General features: G+C 52.2%; 1 protein-coding gene across 2 annotated transcripts; it reads left to right on the top strand.

Moving 5' to 3' along the window:
• The first annotated feature begins 129 nt into the window (after positions 1-129).
• On the top strand, positions 130-13,704 carry SASH3 (SAM and SH3 domain containing 3). Of its 2 annotated transcripts, XM_047081931.1 has the most exons (8): positions 131-338; positions 6,988-7,083; positions 7,798-7,944; positions 9,450-9,588; positions 10,821-10,969; positions 11,122-11,331; positions 11,482-11,632; positions 12,182-13,704. In XM_047081931.1, the coding sequence occupies exons 1-8, from the start codon at positions 282-284 to the stop codon at positions 12,370-12,372; spliced, it is 1,140 nt and encodes a 379-aa protein (XP_046937887.1). In that variant the 5' UTR covers positions 131-281; the 3' UTR covers positions 12,373-13,704. The 2 variants fall into 2 exon arrangements, with proteins under 2 accessions (XP_046937888.1, XP_046937887.1); XM_047081932.1 differs by lacking the exon at positions 6,988-7,083 and having other exon boundaries at positions 130-338.
• The last annotated feature ends 3,784 nt before the right edge of the window (positions 13,705-17,488 follow it).

Below are 17,488 nucleotides of genomic sequence, written 5' to 3' on the forward strand. Positions count from 1 at the left end.
CGGAATCTCTGGAGACTGAAGCTGGGACTTCCTTCCTCCCTAGGGGCCAGCAGGGGCTGCGATTGCTGTAAGAGCAGGTCACGTGGCGGGGCTTCCTGTATGCTGCCGCTGCCGGGTGTCCATGGCCCGCACCCCCAAGCTGCCACTGCAGCAGTCAGAGTGGCGGCCAGAGGCTCGGTCCATGCTGTGCTCCCTGGACGGTGTTAGCGAGGCTGAGCAAGAGGCCTCGGTGTCTCGACACCTAAGATTGCAAGGACGGAGCGTCACCAGGTCGGAGGACCATGTTGCGCCGCAAACCCTCCAACGCCAGCGATAAGGAGCCCACTCAGAAGAGAAAGGTGAGGAGCATCTCTGAGAACCCACTCCTTCCTTCCCTCTGGTCTCTCAACCCATTCCCTCCAGGAATCTTAGAAGTGGGAAGAGCCAAAGGCCATACGTTGTGTCGGTAGGCAAGGGCCAAAGGGCAGTGGGGCAGGGGCCCAAAGGTTACTAGAGTAGCAGAACTACAGAAGAGACTTTCAAAAGCTAGAGAAGCAAGGTTATAGAATAGACTCTTAGAAGTCTGGAATTCTAGAATTCAACTCCACAACGATGGGATAGAGACCTAAAATTAAGGGTTAGAACCTTAGACCAGAATTCAAGAATCACAAAATATAATTCTCGAGTTGAATCCCAAGATTGTACTTAATTCTCTATCCCCTACGCTGGTCCTGCCACTACTTCTGCCCAAGCATGGCCTCTCAAGAGCTGCTCAAAGAGCCTTGCTGGGCCACCCGGTTAAAAGCCATGATGCTCCTGGGGCCTCTACCCTGTGGCCATCGCCTGGACTCTGCCCCCTTGGTTCAGTTCTGTTGCAGCTCTCCAGTACCACAAGAGCGGCAGCCAACTAGAGAGTGGGCCCAAGGTGATTTCTATACTCAAGAAAAGGGTTTCCAAAGCTGAAGTAGAATGCACAGGGTGTACAGCTTCTTCCCAGGTGGGGAGAAATTATTTGTGAAGACTGAGAAATGAAGCTGGTGAGATGGGAAGGAGGAAAATTTCAGTGGAGGGATTTTAAAGACCAGGAAGAAAAGCAGGTGCCATGGGCAGCTGAAATATTCCTCTTCCTGGAGCGGAGGCCCAATAGAAGATTACTTGAAGACTGCCAGATCTAGATTTCCCTAAGTTGGATTTGAGGATTTCTAGACTTATTCTTTGATTTGATTATAGGATTTTCCCAGGCAACCAGCAAGTACATCCCACACATCCAGCGGGATCCTAGGACCATCACAAAGCAGGCTTGAACCAGGTCCAAAAGGCCCAGGCCTAGCTCCCAAGCTACACTCTGGGGCCTCCAGACCCTCACTCTGCCCTGCTGTTTTCTCCTGGAGCTCAGCCCAGGTGCCCTACGGGGGAGCCCCTTGTCAGGGGAGCAGCTCCCAAGCAGAGGCCCAGCCAGCTGAAAGGCTGAGCCCTGGGGCACTGGGGTGTGCCTCCTGCCCCATCTCAGGTCCTGGGGTGGCTGCCACTTCCGGCTGTACACTCCCCACTCCAGATGCTCCTCTAAGGTTGCAGCAGAGGTGGGCACAGGCGGGTAGAGACTCATGAGTCTTCACACAGGCTCTGCCACCACCATCCAAGCCCTGCTTGGCGCTCGGCCCAGCAGGCTTACCATTGGCTGCCACCCCTCAGTGAGCAGGTCCACTTCCCCTTGATCTCTGGTTGATGGGGGTGGGAAGCAGAGACTGCTTTAGACACTGCTGGGCCCCAAACCACAGGGGAGCTGAGCTGGACGAAAGGGTCTGAGAAAGAGCTGACACTTTGACAGTGGGACCCTGTGTACCCCAGAGGCACACAGAAGCCAAAAGTCCCTGTCTTCTTCCATGACTTTCCTTATCCAGATTCTGTTTGGTGACTCGGCCTCTGGGATTCCCGCCCCCCCCCCCACCTCAACAGGCTTCTCCCAGGAGAAGCAAGGCCCATGTGGCACTCTGAGGTCCATGTCCTCTAGGGAGGATCATCCAGGCAAATCCCAAACCACCCCTGCCTGAGCCTGGGCCAGCCTCCAGAGCCACTCTCCAAGCCCTGTACTGTGGAAATGCCCTTAGCTTCCAGAAGGTAGGGACAGCATCTTCCCCAGGCCTGGAGGTAGCAGCACAGCTCTAGTGCTATGACCTTGGGCGAGTCCCTTCTTCTCAATGGCTGAGGTTGATGTGATGGAGGGAAAACCACAAAGACAAATGAGGCTTCTCTCTCCTGCCTCTGCTCCTCATCCCAGGCCTGCCAAAAAAGAATGTGCTGGGCAGGGGGCAAGAAAGTGGGGTTGAAATCCTACAGGTTCTAGGTGTAGGACCTTGGACAGTTCATTGACCTTCTCTGGGCCTTGGTTCCTTCATTTTGGAAAAGGGGGATAGTTCTTGATCTGTGCATCTCAGGAGGTTGTATAGATCGCCTGGAACAATCAGTGTGAGAGTGCTCTGTTACGTGCATGCATGTGCACACAAGAGGGTGCGTGCTGTAGGCATGGGTGGGCATGGGGAGCATGCTGCAAAGAAGACAGCCTCAGTCCTAGCCCTGAAGTGGAGGCAACAAGACTTGAAAGCACTAAGAGCCTGCACCAAGGGAGGACTCACATCAGGTGCCAGGTGCTGCACATGCACCCATATCTTAGCTTGTTTGCTTCGCATGTCAGCCTTGTGACATAGGAGCAGATCTTGTCTTTATCTCTGTTTTATGCCCAAGTCTCAGAGAGGTGAAGTGACTTACCCAAGTGCACACAGACAGGAAGCTGCAGAGCAGGGATCCAAGCCAAAATTTGTCAGTCTCCAGAGTCTTAACCCGTTCTCTTTACACCCTCGTGTCCCCCTACTGATCCCAAAAGCACTAGGAAAATCTGGTTAGCATAAAAGACCCAGCACACCAGTAGGAAAGCACACCTCTACATGACACCCTCACCAGCATACACTTTGTATTTCCGGTGCTTTCTCATTGCCCATAGGCTAACTAACACCCAAGTTCCTTGGCATGGCTGGCAAGGGCCTTCCATGACCTTTTCTGCTCCCACCATACCCACTATACTCAGAATGTTTCTCTCATTCTTGCTTAAACTTTTCCCGGATCCTCCTGGAGAAATCCTGGCTCCCCTGCATGGAGCAACTTAAATGTGCCTCCTTCTCCATGAAGCCCTCCCAAGCCCTTCCTCCTCCATGCTTCCATCCGCTCTCCTGGAAGCTCCCTCCAAACACTGCCCACAGTTGCCATTACACTCAGTCCATTCCTGTACTGGGAGGCAACTCCGTAAGCTCTGAGCACAGCAACACACACAGGCTTCCAGAGTTGCAGACCTGAGTTCAAACTCCTGCTCTTGCTGCTGCCAGTTGTGTGACTCTACCTAGGACACTTCATTTCCCTGAGTCTCAGTTTCCTCAGCTGGGCAATAGGGACATAAAACAGGACCGTGGTGAGGCTGGAGTGAGCTGGTATGCACGAAGTGCTTGGCAGGGTACAGGGTACCTGGGAGGTACTTAAGCCCTTTCTTACTGGACGCCCACATATGCACAGGTCAGTGCCTAGGGCCTAGGGGGTGCTGGGTATATGGCTGGTACAATGAAGGAGCTGAGAGGGTGGTTGCAGAGACACCCAGGGAAAGCCAAGCTTCCTTAAGAAGTAGGGGAAGAAGATGCCAATGGGGAACAGTGTGAGGCTCTGAGGGGCTGAGCAGGGGAGCCTTCCTACAGGGAGCAGCATCTTTGAAACTGGAATTGAAAAGCCTTTCTATGGATGTATAATATTCATTCAAAGAAGTGCATAAATTATAAGTGTTCCACTCAATGCATTTCTATAAGGCAAACATTCCCTCACAGGCAGCACCCAAATCAAGAAGCAAAGCACTTTCGGGGTGCTCAGCTGGCTCAGTTGGCAGAGCATGCAACTCTTGATCTTGGGGTCATGAGTTCAAGCCCCATATTGGACATAGAGCTTACTTTAAAAAAAAAAAAAAAGCACTTCCAACATTCCAGGAACTTCCTTTATGCCCCTGATTGTCACTACATGCTCTCTTTTCCTAAGGATCACCATTATCCTGGCTTCCAACAGCATAGCTTAGTGTTGCCAGGTTTTGAAATTTCTATATGACGAACTATATAATGTACTCTGTGGCTGACCCCTTCTGCTCAACAGCGTATCTGTGAGACTCATCCATATGTTGGGGAGAGCTCATTGCTATGTACTATTCCCTTCCATGACTCTGTTACAATTCCTGTATCCATTCTATAGTTGATGGGCATGTGGGTTGTTTCCAGTTCCATTGGATTGTGAAGGAGGGGAGAAACTATGGCTGACAGAGAAGGGTGGAGTTTTCCAGGTGGGGCACGCCCTGGGTGAAAGTACAGAGGGGGTCAGAGGAAAGGCTAAGCACACATGGACATTTGCTGAGGGGCTGCTGTGTCAGCGCCTTCTATTCTCACAGTCACCAACGAGGTAGGTGCTCTTGTCTTCATTTTACCCACAAGGAAATGGAAACCCAGAGAAGTTGAACTCTTTTAGCTTTGCACAGCTGGTCAATGGCAGAATCAAGATGTGATCACTTGTGAGCTGACAGAGACTAAGGATCGGGGAGGTTAAATAACTCACTGAAGGTCACACACCCCCAGAGTTGAACTCACCAACATCTGATGCCAGAAAAGTAGCTCTTTCCAAGAGGCCCACATACTCCTCTTGGACATGGAAAAGGGGCCAACAGTGTATGGTACTACCTCCTGCCCTGGGCAGGACCCTCCCAGGAAGGTCTCACCCCTTCACCTGGAAGCCAGGTGGAAAATCCAAAGGGGCTCAAGGGTTTCAACCCATACATGGGTGAGGGGATCATTTCAGAGTCACCAAAAGGCTTTCAAATATTTGTGGTTGTCCCTCAGGTTGGAGGTAGGCTGGGCCAAAGGCTACCCTGGCTGGCCCCCACCCCTAGTCACCTGAAGAACATGTTTAGTTTTTTCCCTGTCCCTGGGTTGAGGAGTGGCCAGCAGGCCCAAGTCCCAGCACCACCCCTACGGCCATTTTGGATGGTTTTCCTCCCATTTTGAGCTAAAGCTGGGACAGAGGGGCCCTGACATAAGGTCTTGGGGGCCAAAGGCCCTCCTCCCAGCCCCCAGCTTGCAGATTAATGACAGGAAAAGGAAAGAACTGCGGCCTGGTGGTGAGTTTACTCTCCCCAACAAAGCCCACTTCCGGCCCCGTGCCTGCCCTCCTGCGTGCTTTCCTAGGCTTGCCAGTCCCTGGGGCTTCTAGGGCAACTCTCAGCCTCCTGGTCTGCAGACAAGCTAAAGAGCAGTGAAGGGAAGGCCATAATCGTCCCATCGGTCTATAAATAGCAGCCCAGCCTGCCCTCCTTGGGCCCAGGCCAGCCTGGTGCCCACCCTCTCTCTGTTCCCTCTTTTCCAGGCAATAAGAGGAGGAAGTTATCCAGGCAGCTGCATCCTAGCCATTCAAGAGAAGGAAATAAACAAAAGGTGGAGGAGAGAAGGGGGAAAAAAGGGGGGGGAAGAGGAAAGAATAGTGGGTGGGGAACACCAAGGAAGGAGGATGGAGGAGACGCATGGGAACCACAACAGTCACCCCGTGGTCATGCTTTCCCCTCCCCATGCCCACTCGCGCCCCCCTTTTCCATCTCTCCAGTGTAGCACAGAAGAGGCTTTCTGACTGAGGCTGTAGGTGCTTCATTCGGGCAGCCCTCATGGTGGTAGTGTCTGCTTGGCATGACTGCTGACCTAGTTTCTGGTCAGCTAGTTGGCTGCAACCTCTAGGAAGGTGTGGCCCCTGACCCTGATTGCCTATTTGCCTTTGCTCAAGACCCACCAAGAGAACTAAAATCCCCAGGAATCCTCGCTGTAGTCCCCAGGAGTAGGGGCCAATTGTGTGTGTGTTGGGGTCAGGTGATACTGCCCCTGTCCTGGGGGGATTGTCACTGGACCCCCCTTTCATAGGAAAGAGGATGTGAAACTTTCAGCTTTGTGTGGGTTTGGGGCTTCGGTTCCTCAAGCCCTTATCTCTGGTGTCTGCAGTATATCCCGCTCTATCTGTCTGGCCATCTGTGAACCCTGGTTCCTGTGTGTATCTCTGGTCTTGACTGTTGATCTTGATTCAGGCTCAGCCTTCACTTCTTGTCTATGAAGCCTGACTCTTTACCTGCCTGGCCCTGGTTTCTGGCTGCCATCTTGCCATGCTCATGCATATACAGTTAAGAATGCTCATTTCCTGAAAACAACCTCATCAGTGCAAACCACTGGCAGGGTTTAAAAGTCCAAGCACTGGAGCCAGCCCATCATATTAGTATGCCGAGATGAAGAAAGAAAATGGCTGCTTTTTTTTTCACTAAATTAACCCCAATAGTTCATGTCCCAAATCTGTTGGCACCTTCTACTGAGGGTTTCCAGATGCCAGGCCTAACTTATTCCTGGGGTGTGACTGCCTTGCTCTTCCAAGGACACAGATTCATCAGGCTGGAGACATCAATTGTGCCACTATCACTGTGACAGGGACACCATGCTTGAATCAGATCCAGGGCAAAGAGGCCGCTGTGGTGTTGGGGAAGGTTTTCTCTGTTATGTAAAGGTGATGCTATGGTCGTGCTGAGGTATGTCTCTAGTAGGAGATATGCTTTTGCCCAGACTCATTTAGTATTTCACTGCAAAATTCTGGAGCCCGAACTTCAGGTACCGGTGGAAATGTGGGCTTTGCCTGAGGCCTGGCTGAGGTCACAGGCTCCTGAGGTCTGGAGCTTGCCCTGGGGCCAGCATTCAAGGGTATTCTTGGCTGAAGAGCAGCAAGCAGCCAGGTACCTCCAAGTACATCTGGATGCTGCACCTCATTAGTTCCAGGTCCTCAGGGCACACGTGGGCCCTCCTAGCCCTGGGCTATGTGCGGTGCGTGTGTCAGTAGCAGGGGACAGCTCCTTGCTCCTCATTCCGCCAGCCTTTTTCCAGCCACTCATGGCGGCTCCTCTGCCTCTTCCAGCTCTCACTCCAGCGCTCCAGCAGCTTCAAGGATTTTGCCAAATCCAAACCCAGCTCCCCCGTGGTGAGCGAGAAGGAATTTAACCTGGATGATAATGTGAGTTGCTGAGGCTCCTCCTCCGGGGATCTGGCTGCAGGCCCCGGGTGGGGGGATGGCAGGGTGGGGGAAGAGGAGATTTTCAGACTGTTGAGGAAAACCTGCTTACAGAAGGCCCGCCCTCCCACCCACCGAAATTCTGGGCCCCAAGAACTCAGCCACGTTCTTTTCAATCGCAAATTACAGTGGATCCTAGAACCATACGGGTTTGAATGGCGCAGGTACACTTGCAGGCAGATTTTTTTCGATAAACCCAGGACAGTACTGCAAATGTATTTTCTCCTCCTTGTAATTTTCTTAATACCATTTTCTTTTCGCTAGCTTACTTTATTGTAAAAATACAGTATGTAGTACATATACATACAAAATATGTGTTAATCAACTGTTTATGTTATGGGTAAGTCTTGTGGTCAACAGTAGGCTATTAGTAGTTAAGTTTTGGGAGAGTCAGATGTTATACATGGATTTTCACCTGCAGGCAGCGGGGGTGGGATTTGACGCCCCTAACCCCCACTTTGTTTAAGGGTCAACTGTAATTATCAAATTAACTACAGATTAATAGGGCTGACCAGGTACAGGACTAGGAGGGAAGGGGATGGGGGCCTCTAACTTCCACCCCCTAATCCTCTGCCAGGACCTGAGGGCCTCCTTCTGCCCTCAGATCCTGGACCCAGGATCACCAGTGTCCCTGGACCTCCTCCTTTGTTGTCACAGATTCCAGAAGATGACTCAGGTGTCCCTATCCCAGAAGATGCCGGGAAGAGTGGCAAAAAGCTGGGGAAGAAGTGGAGGGCCGTGATTTCCCGAACCATGAACAGGAAGATGGGCAAGATGATGGTGAAGGCCCTGTCAGAAGAGATGGTGAGGCCTGTGGTCCGGGGGAGCAGAGGGGGATGGGGAGGACGGGCACTGCTCTGGCAGGGTGTGAGCATGACCACCTTGACAGCCACTGCTCAGGTGCCGTGCCTGAAGGCCTGATTCAGTACAAGAAGGAAAGTCATACAGAGGAGAGCTCACTCAGTCGTGGACCTGGCAGCAAGGCATAGTCCTGAGGGAGCAGGGGTAGGGTCTGAGGATGGATGGGAGTCTGGGTATCAGAAACTACTGGGAAAGGCAGCCCTAAGGAGGGGGGCTGCTAACAGGGAAATGAGACTGCCTGAAGCAAATTCATCCACCTCAACATCTCACTTGGAACCAGCGTCTGGGATTGGGAAGACTTGATTCGAAGAGGGGCCGCTGTGAGGGAAAATAGAGAAGGCTGGCTCCAGCCCAGGGAGAAAGGGTAGGACAGACAGCTGAGGGGCCAGCACATGTCAGGAGCTGAGGTCACACAGTGGGTGTGCTGAGCTCAGGGCTCTTACAGAAGGTGCCCGGCCATGGTGTGCTCTATTCCGCCCGCACTGGCTCGTGCCGGCTGGGGCCAGCAACTGGCCAAATTTTCGGGAATTTTGTGAGTCAGATGTGAAACCCAAACACTGCTGAAAATGAGATTATATGAGTTTAGAATTAAACAAATATTACAAATAAGGAGGCGACCGTCAATCTTCAGAACTCATAATTTCCCGACTCTTCTACTCTCTCTTACTATTCTCTAAGTTCTTGACGGTGTTTGCATCTACAGTCTCTGTGTGGTGGCATTAGCCTATCTGGTGTGCTGCTCAGTCAGTGACTTCGTACCGGTGCCTCGACGTCAGCTGCCGCGGGGAGGATTCCCGACACAGGAATTGGCAACTGCTACGAATCGGGGCTTTTATTCCTAGGGAGCCGGTTGTGAAAGGGCCACCACCACACTGAGGTGTGGTGAAGTGGAGGAGCTGGAGTCACTCCAACTTGTTGTGGGTTCCTGTGTGGCCTTGGGGACGCTCCTCCCTTACTCCTCCTCTGTAAACTTGAGAGGGTCATTGCACTACCTTTTGGTGTCACCGTGAGGATGAGATGAAATGGCGGGCAGGGCTGGCACATAGGAGCCCAGCGGAAAGCAGCTTGTCTCCAGCACCGTGGTCTGCTGGACTCTGCCCTAGCAGCAGCTCTCAGTGCAGGCTCGGGCACCGAAGCCCTTCCCACGTGTACGTTGGCACTTGACGCTGACCGAGCACATTCACGTGAATGTGCAGAGTCCAGCAGACCACGGTGCCGGAGAGGCTCCTCATTCCATGAGGGAGGCAGGGCAAGGACTGTCATTCCCACTTCACAGAAGCGGAAACTTGGCCTCAGAGATGCCAGGCAGCCTATAAGCGACAGAGCCCACGCTCAAGCAAGGCCCCACTTCTCCACGGAGCCCAGGCCCGTTTCCTCTGCACCCGGAGCTGCCCCGTGTGCGTCCCAGTCAAGGCCTCTCAGGGCTCCCTACCTCCCCTCCCCTGCAGGGAGACACTCTGGAGGAGGGCTCAGCCTCCCCGACTTCGCCAGACTGCAGCCTGGACAGCCCCAGCCCTGAGAAGATGGCACTGGCCTTTTCTGAGCAGGAGCAGGAGCTTCCGGCACTTAGCCGCCAGGCATCCACAGGTGAGTAGGGGCCAGAAGGGAACATCTGCTGAGTCTGGAGAGAAGGACTGGGTTAGGGCCATGCAGGTGGCTGTCTGGGAGGGAGGTGAGAGAAAGGAACCTTCACAGTTTACCTGCTGGGAACTTTCCGAGCCCTCTCACGTTAAATTTTCACAACAACCTCATGGTGCCAGTACTATCATCCCCACTGTATTGATGTGAAAACTGAGGCCCAGAAAGGTTTTCACTTGCCCAAGGTGACCCAGTCTTGAGCTCAGGTCTGCCTAGAGGAGCTGCCACTTGCTGTCTCCAGGCCCTGGAGGGGCCCAGGGTCAGAGGAAGAGCCCCATTGCCCTCTTGGACTAGTCCACCCCCACCCTCCCAAGGGGAGGTAGAGGCTACAGCGCCTGGGCCTCTGACGTCGCAGGCTGGCGGTGGGGGTAAAGGGTCTCCACCTGGGAAGACAGCCTCTTGGACTGCAGCCCTTGGTTTGCTGGGCTCAGGGCGCCACTTGGCATGTTCTAGATGTCTATGGGGTTGGACAGCCCCTCCTGGAGGAGGGGCTGCAGACTCTGGGCCGCAGACCCACAGAGCCACTGTCCTCACTCCTCAGGCTAGTTCTAAGTTCTATGCTCTTTCTCTGACTCCACAGACACCTCCCTGCCCCCACCAAAAACCACTTATAATGCCCTCCATCCTCCCCTCCCAGAGAGAAAGAGCCTGTCTGAGTTTCCATGTGATGTTATAACCAGAGTCTTATTAAGTAGAGAAAGTAAAATATTAGTTTAGGGTGTGGTTTCTCAGGTGCAAGGTGGCTTCCAGGAGCACTAGAGTAGGAGTCAGGAGACTCGGAGTCTAATGGCCCCAGTGCTACCAATTGTAAGTTGAGAGACCTTGAGCTGTCAATTGTCCTGTCTGGCCTCAGTTTTCCTCTTCTGTTCATTGGGGTGTTGGCCCAGTTGGTCTCTAGAGGTCCTTCCAAATTGCTCATTCTTTAGTCCATGAGCCATTTCTCCTTCTGTGGTCAACCATTTTCATGCCTGTGGTCCCAAAGGTAAAGCTGTGCTCCTGCAGGGTGGTAGAGGAGGTGGGTCAGAATCCCTTCTGCAGTGTGAGACTTGCTGGAGACCAGCATTCTTCCCCAGCATGAATCCTAGGGATTTCCAGCCACAGCCCCTGGAAGGTACCTCCCGGGTACTGTCCCAGCTGTCTTAGGACAAAGGTGACCCTCCTCCCTGCCCCATATCCTGCAGGCAGTGAGCTCTGCAGCCCCAGCCCAGGCTCTGGCAGCTTCGGAGAGGAACCACCTGCCCCACAGTACACAGGGCCCTTCTGTGGCAGGGCACGAGTCCACACCGACTTCACTCCCAGCCCCTATGACCATGACTCGCTGAAACTGCAGGTAAGGTTGGCATGTAGGCCTCTCCTGAGCCGGAAAGGCTGTGCTCATAAAGGAGCCTTCTTTGAGCCAGGGTACGACAGGTGTCCCTGGAGGCCAAGGGAATACCCCTCCCCTCTCCCCTGCTCCACTGTGCTCTCCTGTCCTCCCAACAGAAAGGAGATGTGATCCAGATCATTGAAAAGCCACCTGTGGGCACATGGCTGGGCCTGCTCAATGGCAGGCTGGGATCTTTCAAGTTCATCTATGTGGATGTGCTGCCTGAGGAGGCCGCAGGACCTGCCCGCCCCACCCGCCGACAAAGCAAGGGCAAGAGGCCCAAGCCCAAGACTCTGCATGAGCTGCTGGAGCGCATAGGCCTGGAGGTTTGAGCTGGGACCTGCACTCTAAGATCAAGGGAGGCACACTTGGCCCAGAAATGGAGGCTAGGGCATGGTCAGCTATGTGGGAAGGGGGGGATCCTGAGTGGGGGTGGCTTGTAAGTGGCCACACTGGTGGTCTGCCTCTGCCCACAGGAGCACACGTCCACCCTGCTGCTCAATGGCTACCAGACACTGGAGGACTTCAAAGAGCTGCGGGAAACACACCTCAATGAGCTGAACATCATGGACCCACAGCACCGGGCCAAGCTGCTCACGGCCGCCGAGCTGCTGCTGGACTACGACAGTGAGTGGGTTTAGGAGCTGGGTGTGGGGGTGCCTGCAGGTATTCCAGGGAGGGGAGGCCTGCCCTGGCCCTGCCCTCTGAGCACACTCAGCCCCAGGACCCCTCTGCAATGGGAAGGCACTTTCCACACTCCAATTCCAGTCTCAGGCAAAGTTTGGCAACAGAGAGGTCTTAGGGATGATGGGGTCCAACTCCCTTTGGGGTCAAAGGGAGACTTAAGGCCAGAGAAGGTAAGGTATGTACTCAAGGCCTCAAAGCTGGGTAATAACAGAACCAGGAACAAGTGCAGCTTTCCCAGCTGCTAGCTGGGTGCTGAAGAAGTTTGAGCTCCTGGGCTGGGTTGCTGCCTTGGAAACCACTCCCACATGGTTCTAAGCCAGAAAGGGTGAGCAGGGTAGGGATGGTGGTGGGTGCCCAGAGGGAGAGACTGCCTATGGTAGACTTCCCAGAGTCCCTACCCCACACACAAGGGGCCCTGGGACTTTGGAAACCCCTCCCAGCTAAGGCGTAAGCACCCCCACATTCCATCTCCTTCCTTTGCCCCGGCAGCCGGCAGCGAGGAGGCGGAAGAGGGCACCGAGAGCAGCCAGGAGCCAGCGGCAAACACAGTGTCCGAACCCAAGGTGGACATTCCTCGAGACTCTGGCTGCTTCGAGGGCTCAGAGAGCGGGCGTGATGAGACGGAGCTGGTGGGCCCTGAGGAGCAGCTGCAGGGCCTCTCCCTGGCCGGGGCGCCTTGAGGCAGAGGCGGCGGCACAGGCCGAGGCTGGGCCCCAGCGGCAAACACTGGGGATGGGCCCGGCCTCCCACAGAGGCCCAGACCCCAGAGGACTGGTGCCGAGTCCGGCCCTGCTCCCCTAGCGGTGCCCAGGGCTGCGGAGGCCGGCCAAGGCCCTCCCTGTAGGCTTGGCTGGAGTGGATGTGGAGCCACCCAGGGTCATGTCCCATCCACCCAGTCCCCTCCCTCCACCAGCTACTGACAGCACAGAACTTCCAGGCACTGCCTGCTCCCAGTCACAGCAAGTGGGACACTGCGGGGCCATCCTACCCATGTCCCTCACCACCGAGGCCCCCAAGCCCTCCTCACCCTCACACCACTTTCCCCTGTCACACTGCTCCTGAAAAGGGGGCCAAGTCAATGTTTCAGGTACATTTCAAAACCCTAGGGAGGCTGGCCATTTGAAAGGACCCTAACTCATCATGGGTCCATACAGACTTCCCCGAACAAGGCTTGAAGAAAGCCACATGGACCTTCCCCACATTCCTTCTCCTTAACTTTTTGAGAGGTCTGGCCACTAAATCGCCATCTGACTTAAACCAAGTGCTTTCCCCAATCAAGGTGTAGGACTGGTGAGGATTAGAGTGGATACTGCTGAGGACCTTGCCAGCTCTGACATTCTGTGACGTTAAAAGTCTGCTCTCCTGTCACCTGTGGCTGAGGACACCAGTGGGGTTTACTGAGGGAGCTGAAGGGACTTTGGGCTCCCAAATGAAACGGCTCCTCCTGCTCATTCGTTCCATACCTCCCCACGTGACTCAAGCCAAGATACAACTTCCCCCAGCTTAAAACAATATGACCCTCCCTTTCCACTCCTGGCACCATCCAACGACACTTCCCCTGAAGGCCAATGGCAGATAGATCTGACTTCCAAGGACAGAACTGCCCCTCTGAAGCCAGATGCACGTCTGGACTCAGACTCGGCCCCCTGTAAGGGTTCTTAGAAACAAAGAAAGCATGAAGCTTGACACTGGGGAGTCCACTACCCCCAACTTTGCTTTCCAAGAGGTTTTGATGTACAGTTCTAGAACGGGAGGAAGCTTATCTGTTGGTGGGGGCCCTCCCTTGATGTCAATACCAAGTCTGTGCCCTGAATTCCCAGAGTAAACCTTCCCCAGGGTCCAACTGGCCTGGGGACAGGGCCCACTACGTCTAGGACGGCCTGCTTCGTGAACACACTTCTCGACCTACTATGAAGAATTTTGGTAAAAGCTACCTTGGGGAAAAGGTTTGGGTGTAAATATGAGGGGATGGAGGCGGATAAGTTGGCAGCAATAAACATAGGTAGAACTAATTACAGTCTCCAGTTATCTTTCCTATGGAGAGAGGGTTGGAGGAAGGTCACACCAGTATCCTTTGAAGCTGGACTCAGCAAAATGACCTCCAATGACCTTTCAGGATCATCTGTCCCTTCCCTGAAGATGCTCACTGCCCTTGATCCTGCCAACTTAACACTCCAGTTTGAAGCACTAACTGGCTCTGCCCTCCCTGTTAACCAGCAATCCTCAGAGTACAGGATCCCAGAGCCACAGGCCTTGCTGGGGTCTGAGAGTGTGGGTATCTATTTCCCTCTTCCTAGAATGGTTATTTAACAAGAGCCTTGAAGACCTACACCAGTGAGGAAGGGCCCATGCTAGGGGCTGTCCAGGGTCCAAAAGGGAGAAATTTGGATTCCACAGGGCCTTCCCTCTGAGGCCACCTCTTCTTGGACCCCATCCTGTCCCCACTGAAACTATAGAAACTCCTGGGAGGTGGGACAGAGACGACAAACTCCCTCTGTTTCTGCCTGCACGAACTGCACTAGGGATGGCAGACTGCGGTAAGAGCTGCCGCCAGAGTGAACACAAGGCTGCTCTGCTTCCAGGCTTTGTTCTCAGCTGTGCTCACACCACTGCCCTTAGTGGCTGTGGGCCACAGGCAGCTGCAACCATTATCCTCACCAGAGAAACCAGGAGAAGCTCAAACAGCCTCTAAGCTCCAATGGTACCGTGTACTTGCTGCCATTTAGTAGGCACCAACTGCGGTACCAGAAACCAAGCACTTGGCCTTTATTCTCACAGATAATCAATCTCCGAAGTACCCTGCTCCTGCTTCCCCCTGCCCAGGTACATGCCATCATCTTCCCACTTTACAGAGGAGGAAACCGAAGCTCAGACAGGTTGAAGAAGTTGAGTAGGGAGTCCGACAACCTTTCAGAAGCCTCCTGCCCTCCAAAGGGCAATCTGACCCTCTGTCATGTGCCTTTGACACCCTTTGACCTGGACATTCCCCTCCTAGGACTTGATCCACAGAAAGAGCCACACAAGTGCACAGATATATGGACAAAGACGCTCATAGCAGCTTTGTCTGCAAGGGTAAGCAATTGGAAGCAACGCAAATGGGGAATTAGATACGTTATAGTTCGCTCACATAATACTGTGCAGCTATTAATCATGACGTGGTAGAAAAATATTTCATAACACAGGGAAAAATCTTTGTGATTTTTTATTGTTTGATTACAAATTTTTAAATTATACAATAATGTACAAACATTCCTGTTGTAAAAGAAGTCTGTGCTGGATCATGGGGGGCGGGGAATGAGTACTAAAACATTATTTATAGGGTGATTCCATTTTTATTTAAAAAAAGGAAAATGTACAAAAGAATAAAGACTAGAAAGATCTGCACCAAATGGTTACCAATGAGACTAGTGTGGTGGGACTGGGGGAGGGAGGGAGAGAAGTGTCCACTTTGTACATTCTTCTTGTGTTTGGATTTTAAAAGTATCTATTACTTTATGTCTATTTAAAAAGGAACAATATTTTAAGTTTTGAAAAAAAAAAACTAAATAAATAGGCCCCAACCTCTGGCCTCCAATGTGGAGCAGTACCAAAGTCATTCTCCTGCTGTCTTTTGGCACAGGCTTCTGGAAAGGTGGGGAGTGGGGGATGAATAACGCACAAAGTACTTAAAATCCACACAAACTGAGGGGACCTTATCAGAGTAGATTCCGAAACCTTTTAAAATCTTCGGGTAATACCTATCTATTAGGCCTAAGCTGGGGAAAGGAAAATATCAGAAAAAGCAAAATCAGACTGAGAAAGTGTTTTGAACTCCTCCCCACCCTAGGGAGGGGAGTGTGGAGTGTCTCAGAGCTATCAGGCCCCAGTTTTGTCTACAGGCTGGATACAGGCTGATAGCTATGCAAAGACTCCAATGATCACAAGACTTTGGGATAGGCAGCTGAGGAGGGGCAATGAGGAAATTGTACTCTACAGGCCAGGGCCTGAGGGATAAGAAAGGCAGGGCCAGGTGGGGCTACAGCCCAGGGCCCTAAGTGCCTCCATCAGGCAGGGCTGCCAGAACCTTTTCACCAGCCCATGGACATCTAGAAGATGCTAAGGGCACCCTATCCCAGCAAACCAAGGGCTGCAGTCCAATTGGCTGAGTCTTCTCAGCTAGAGACCCTCTATCCCTTCCCCCAGCCTAGTATTTCAGAAGCCTAGGCTCCCCTTGGGAGGGTGGGGGTGGGCTAGTCCAAGAGGGCAAGGAGGCTCTTCCTCTGACCTTGGGCCCCTCCAGGGCCTGGGGACAGCAAGTGGCAGCTCTCTCGGTCAGGCAAAGCCTAGCAGTTAAGAGTCCGGGCCAACCTGAGTTCAAATCTTGGCTTTGTCACTTAGCTGGGTCACCCTGGATAAGTCACTTAACCTCCTCAAGCCTCATTTTCCAAATCAATAAGGTGCAATAATAGTACTAGCCCCATGGCGTTGTTACAAAGATTGAATGAACTAGTGTATGTAAAATACTTAGTAGAGTGTCCAACACAAAATCAATGCTTAATGAATGATAATATATATCTGATCCCCCAAATTCACATCACCTTGCTACCTCCATTTCCCTCCATTCAAGGCCCATTTCACCTTGAATCCCTAGTTAGTGTAGTGACCAACAACAAAGGCTTTAGAGTTAAACTAAAGAGTCTACAAATCCTGACTCCACCGCTTACTAATTACATGACTTTAGGTGATTATATACATACACATTTCTTTTCTGTAAAATAAGAATAATAATAATTTATATTGCAATATATAAACACATCGAGCCAACACATTGCACATGCTAAATGTGTGCAATGTTATATGTTAATTATATCTCAATAAAAATTATTTAAAAAATAAAAATTGAATTTAAAAAAGAATAATGATCTAATAATACTTACCTCTTTGGGTTGATAGAGAAATAAATGAGATAATGCATATAAAGTTCCTGGCACATAGTAACAATAAATGGTGGCTTTCTGACTTTTTTGTAACCTCCAGGGTACTGAGCTCAAGACTGGGTACAAAAGCCGTGTCGATATGTGTTTGCAGACTAACTGCGATAGCCCACAGACAAACTGATATCCCAGCTCCCAGAGGGTTTTGGGATTCAGGGTAGAGGATGCCAGCTGTGGTGCTAAGAAGCTGGTGATGGAAAGAAAGCCCACCTGAGGAGTGAGGGGAAGCCCTGGATCTGCCCCGTTCACAGTAGGATGATCAGTCCTAAACAACAGACTTACTTTAGGCAACTCCTTTGGACATCCATGGGCTACTAGAAGGAACAGGGTAAAGGCTAGATTCAAGAAGAAATAGAATCCAGCCAGTTCCTCCCCAGTTCAGGTTTTGAAGCAACTTCCCCCTCCCTGGCCCATCAGGGAAGCAGCTGGGGGAGTCAGCACATCCCACCTGAATGAATCATCCCCCTTCTCACTCGCTGTCCCTATTTCTTTTTTTTTTTTTCTCAGAAATATCTTTTATTGTTTGCTCAAATCAGTGTCAAAGCAAGGTCCACACTTGACATTGCATTGCTAATTTTTTTTCAATATATGAAGCTTATTGTCAAATTGGTTTCCATACAACACCCAGTGCTCATCCCAAAAGGTGCCCTCCTCAATACCCATCACCCACCCTCCCCTCCCTCCCACCCCCCATCAACCCTCAGTTTGTTCTCAGTTTTTAAGAGTCTCTTATGCTTTGGCTCTTTCCCACTCTAACCTCCTTTTTTTTTCCTTCCCCTCCCCCATGGGTTTCTGTTAAGTTTTGCAGGATCCACATAAGAGT

The sequence above is a fragment of the Lynx rufus genome, unplaced genomic scaffold (genome assembly GCF_022079265.1).
Source record: "Lynx rufus isolate CCGP_SWC_20201006 ecotype Redwood Valley unplaced genomic scaffold, mLynRuf1.p SCAF_19, whole genome shotgun sequence".
NCBI lineage: Eukaryota > Metazoa > Chordata > Mammalia > Carnivora > Felidae > Lynx > Lynx rufus.

Bases quoted from the DNA above. Each gene is read 5' to 3' on its own strand.
- SASH3 (XM_047081931.1), top strand. From the start codon at position 282: ATGTTGCGCCGCAAACCCTCCAACGCCAGCGATAAGGAGCCCACTCAG. The intron at 9,589-10,820 runs GTGAGTAGGGGC...CATATCCTGCAG, and splicing joins TAGCCGCCAGGCATCCACAG to GCAGTGAGCTCTGCAGCCCC. The intron at 11,633-12,181 runs GTGAGTGGGTTT...TTGCCCCGGCAG, and splicing joins GCTGCTGCTGGACTACGACA to CCGGCAGCGAGGAGGCGGAA.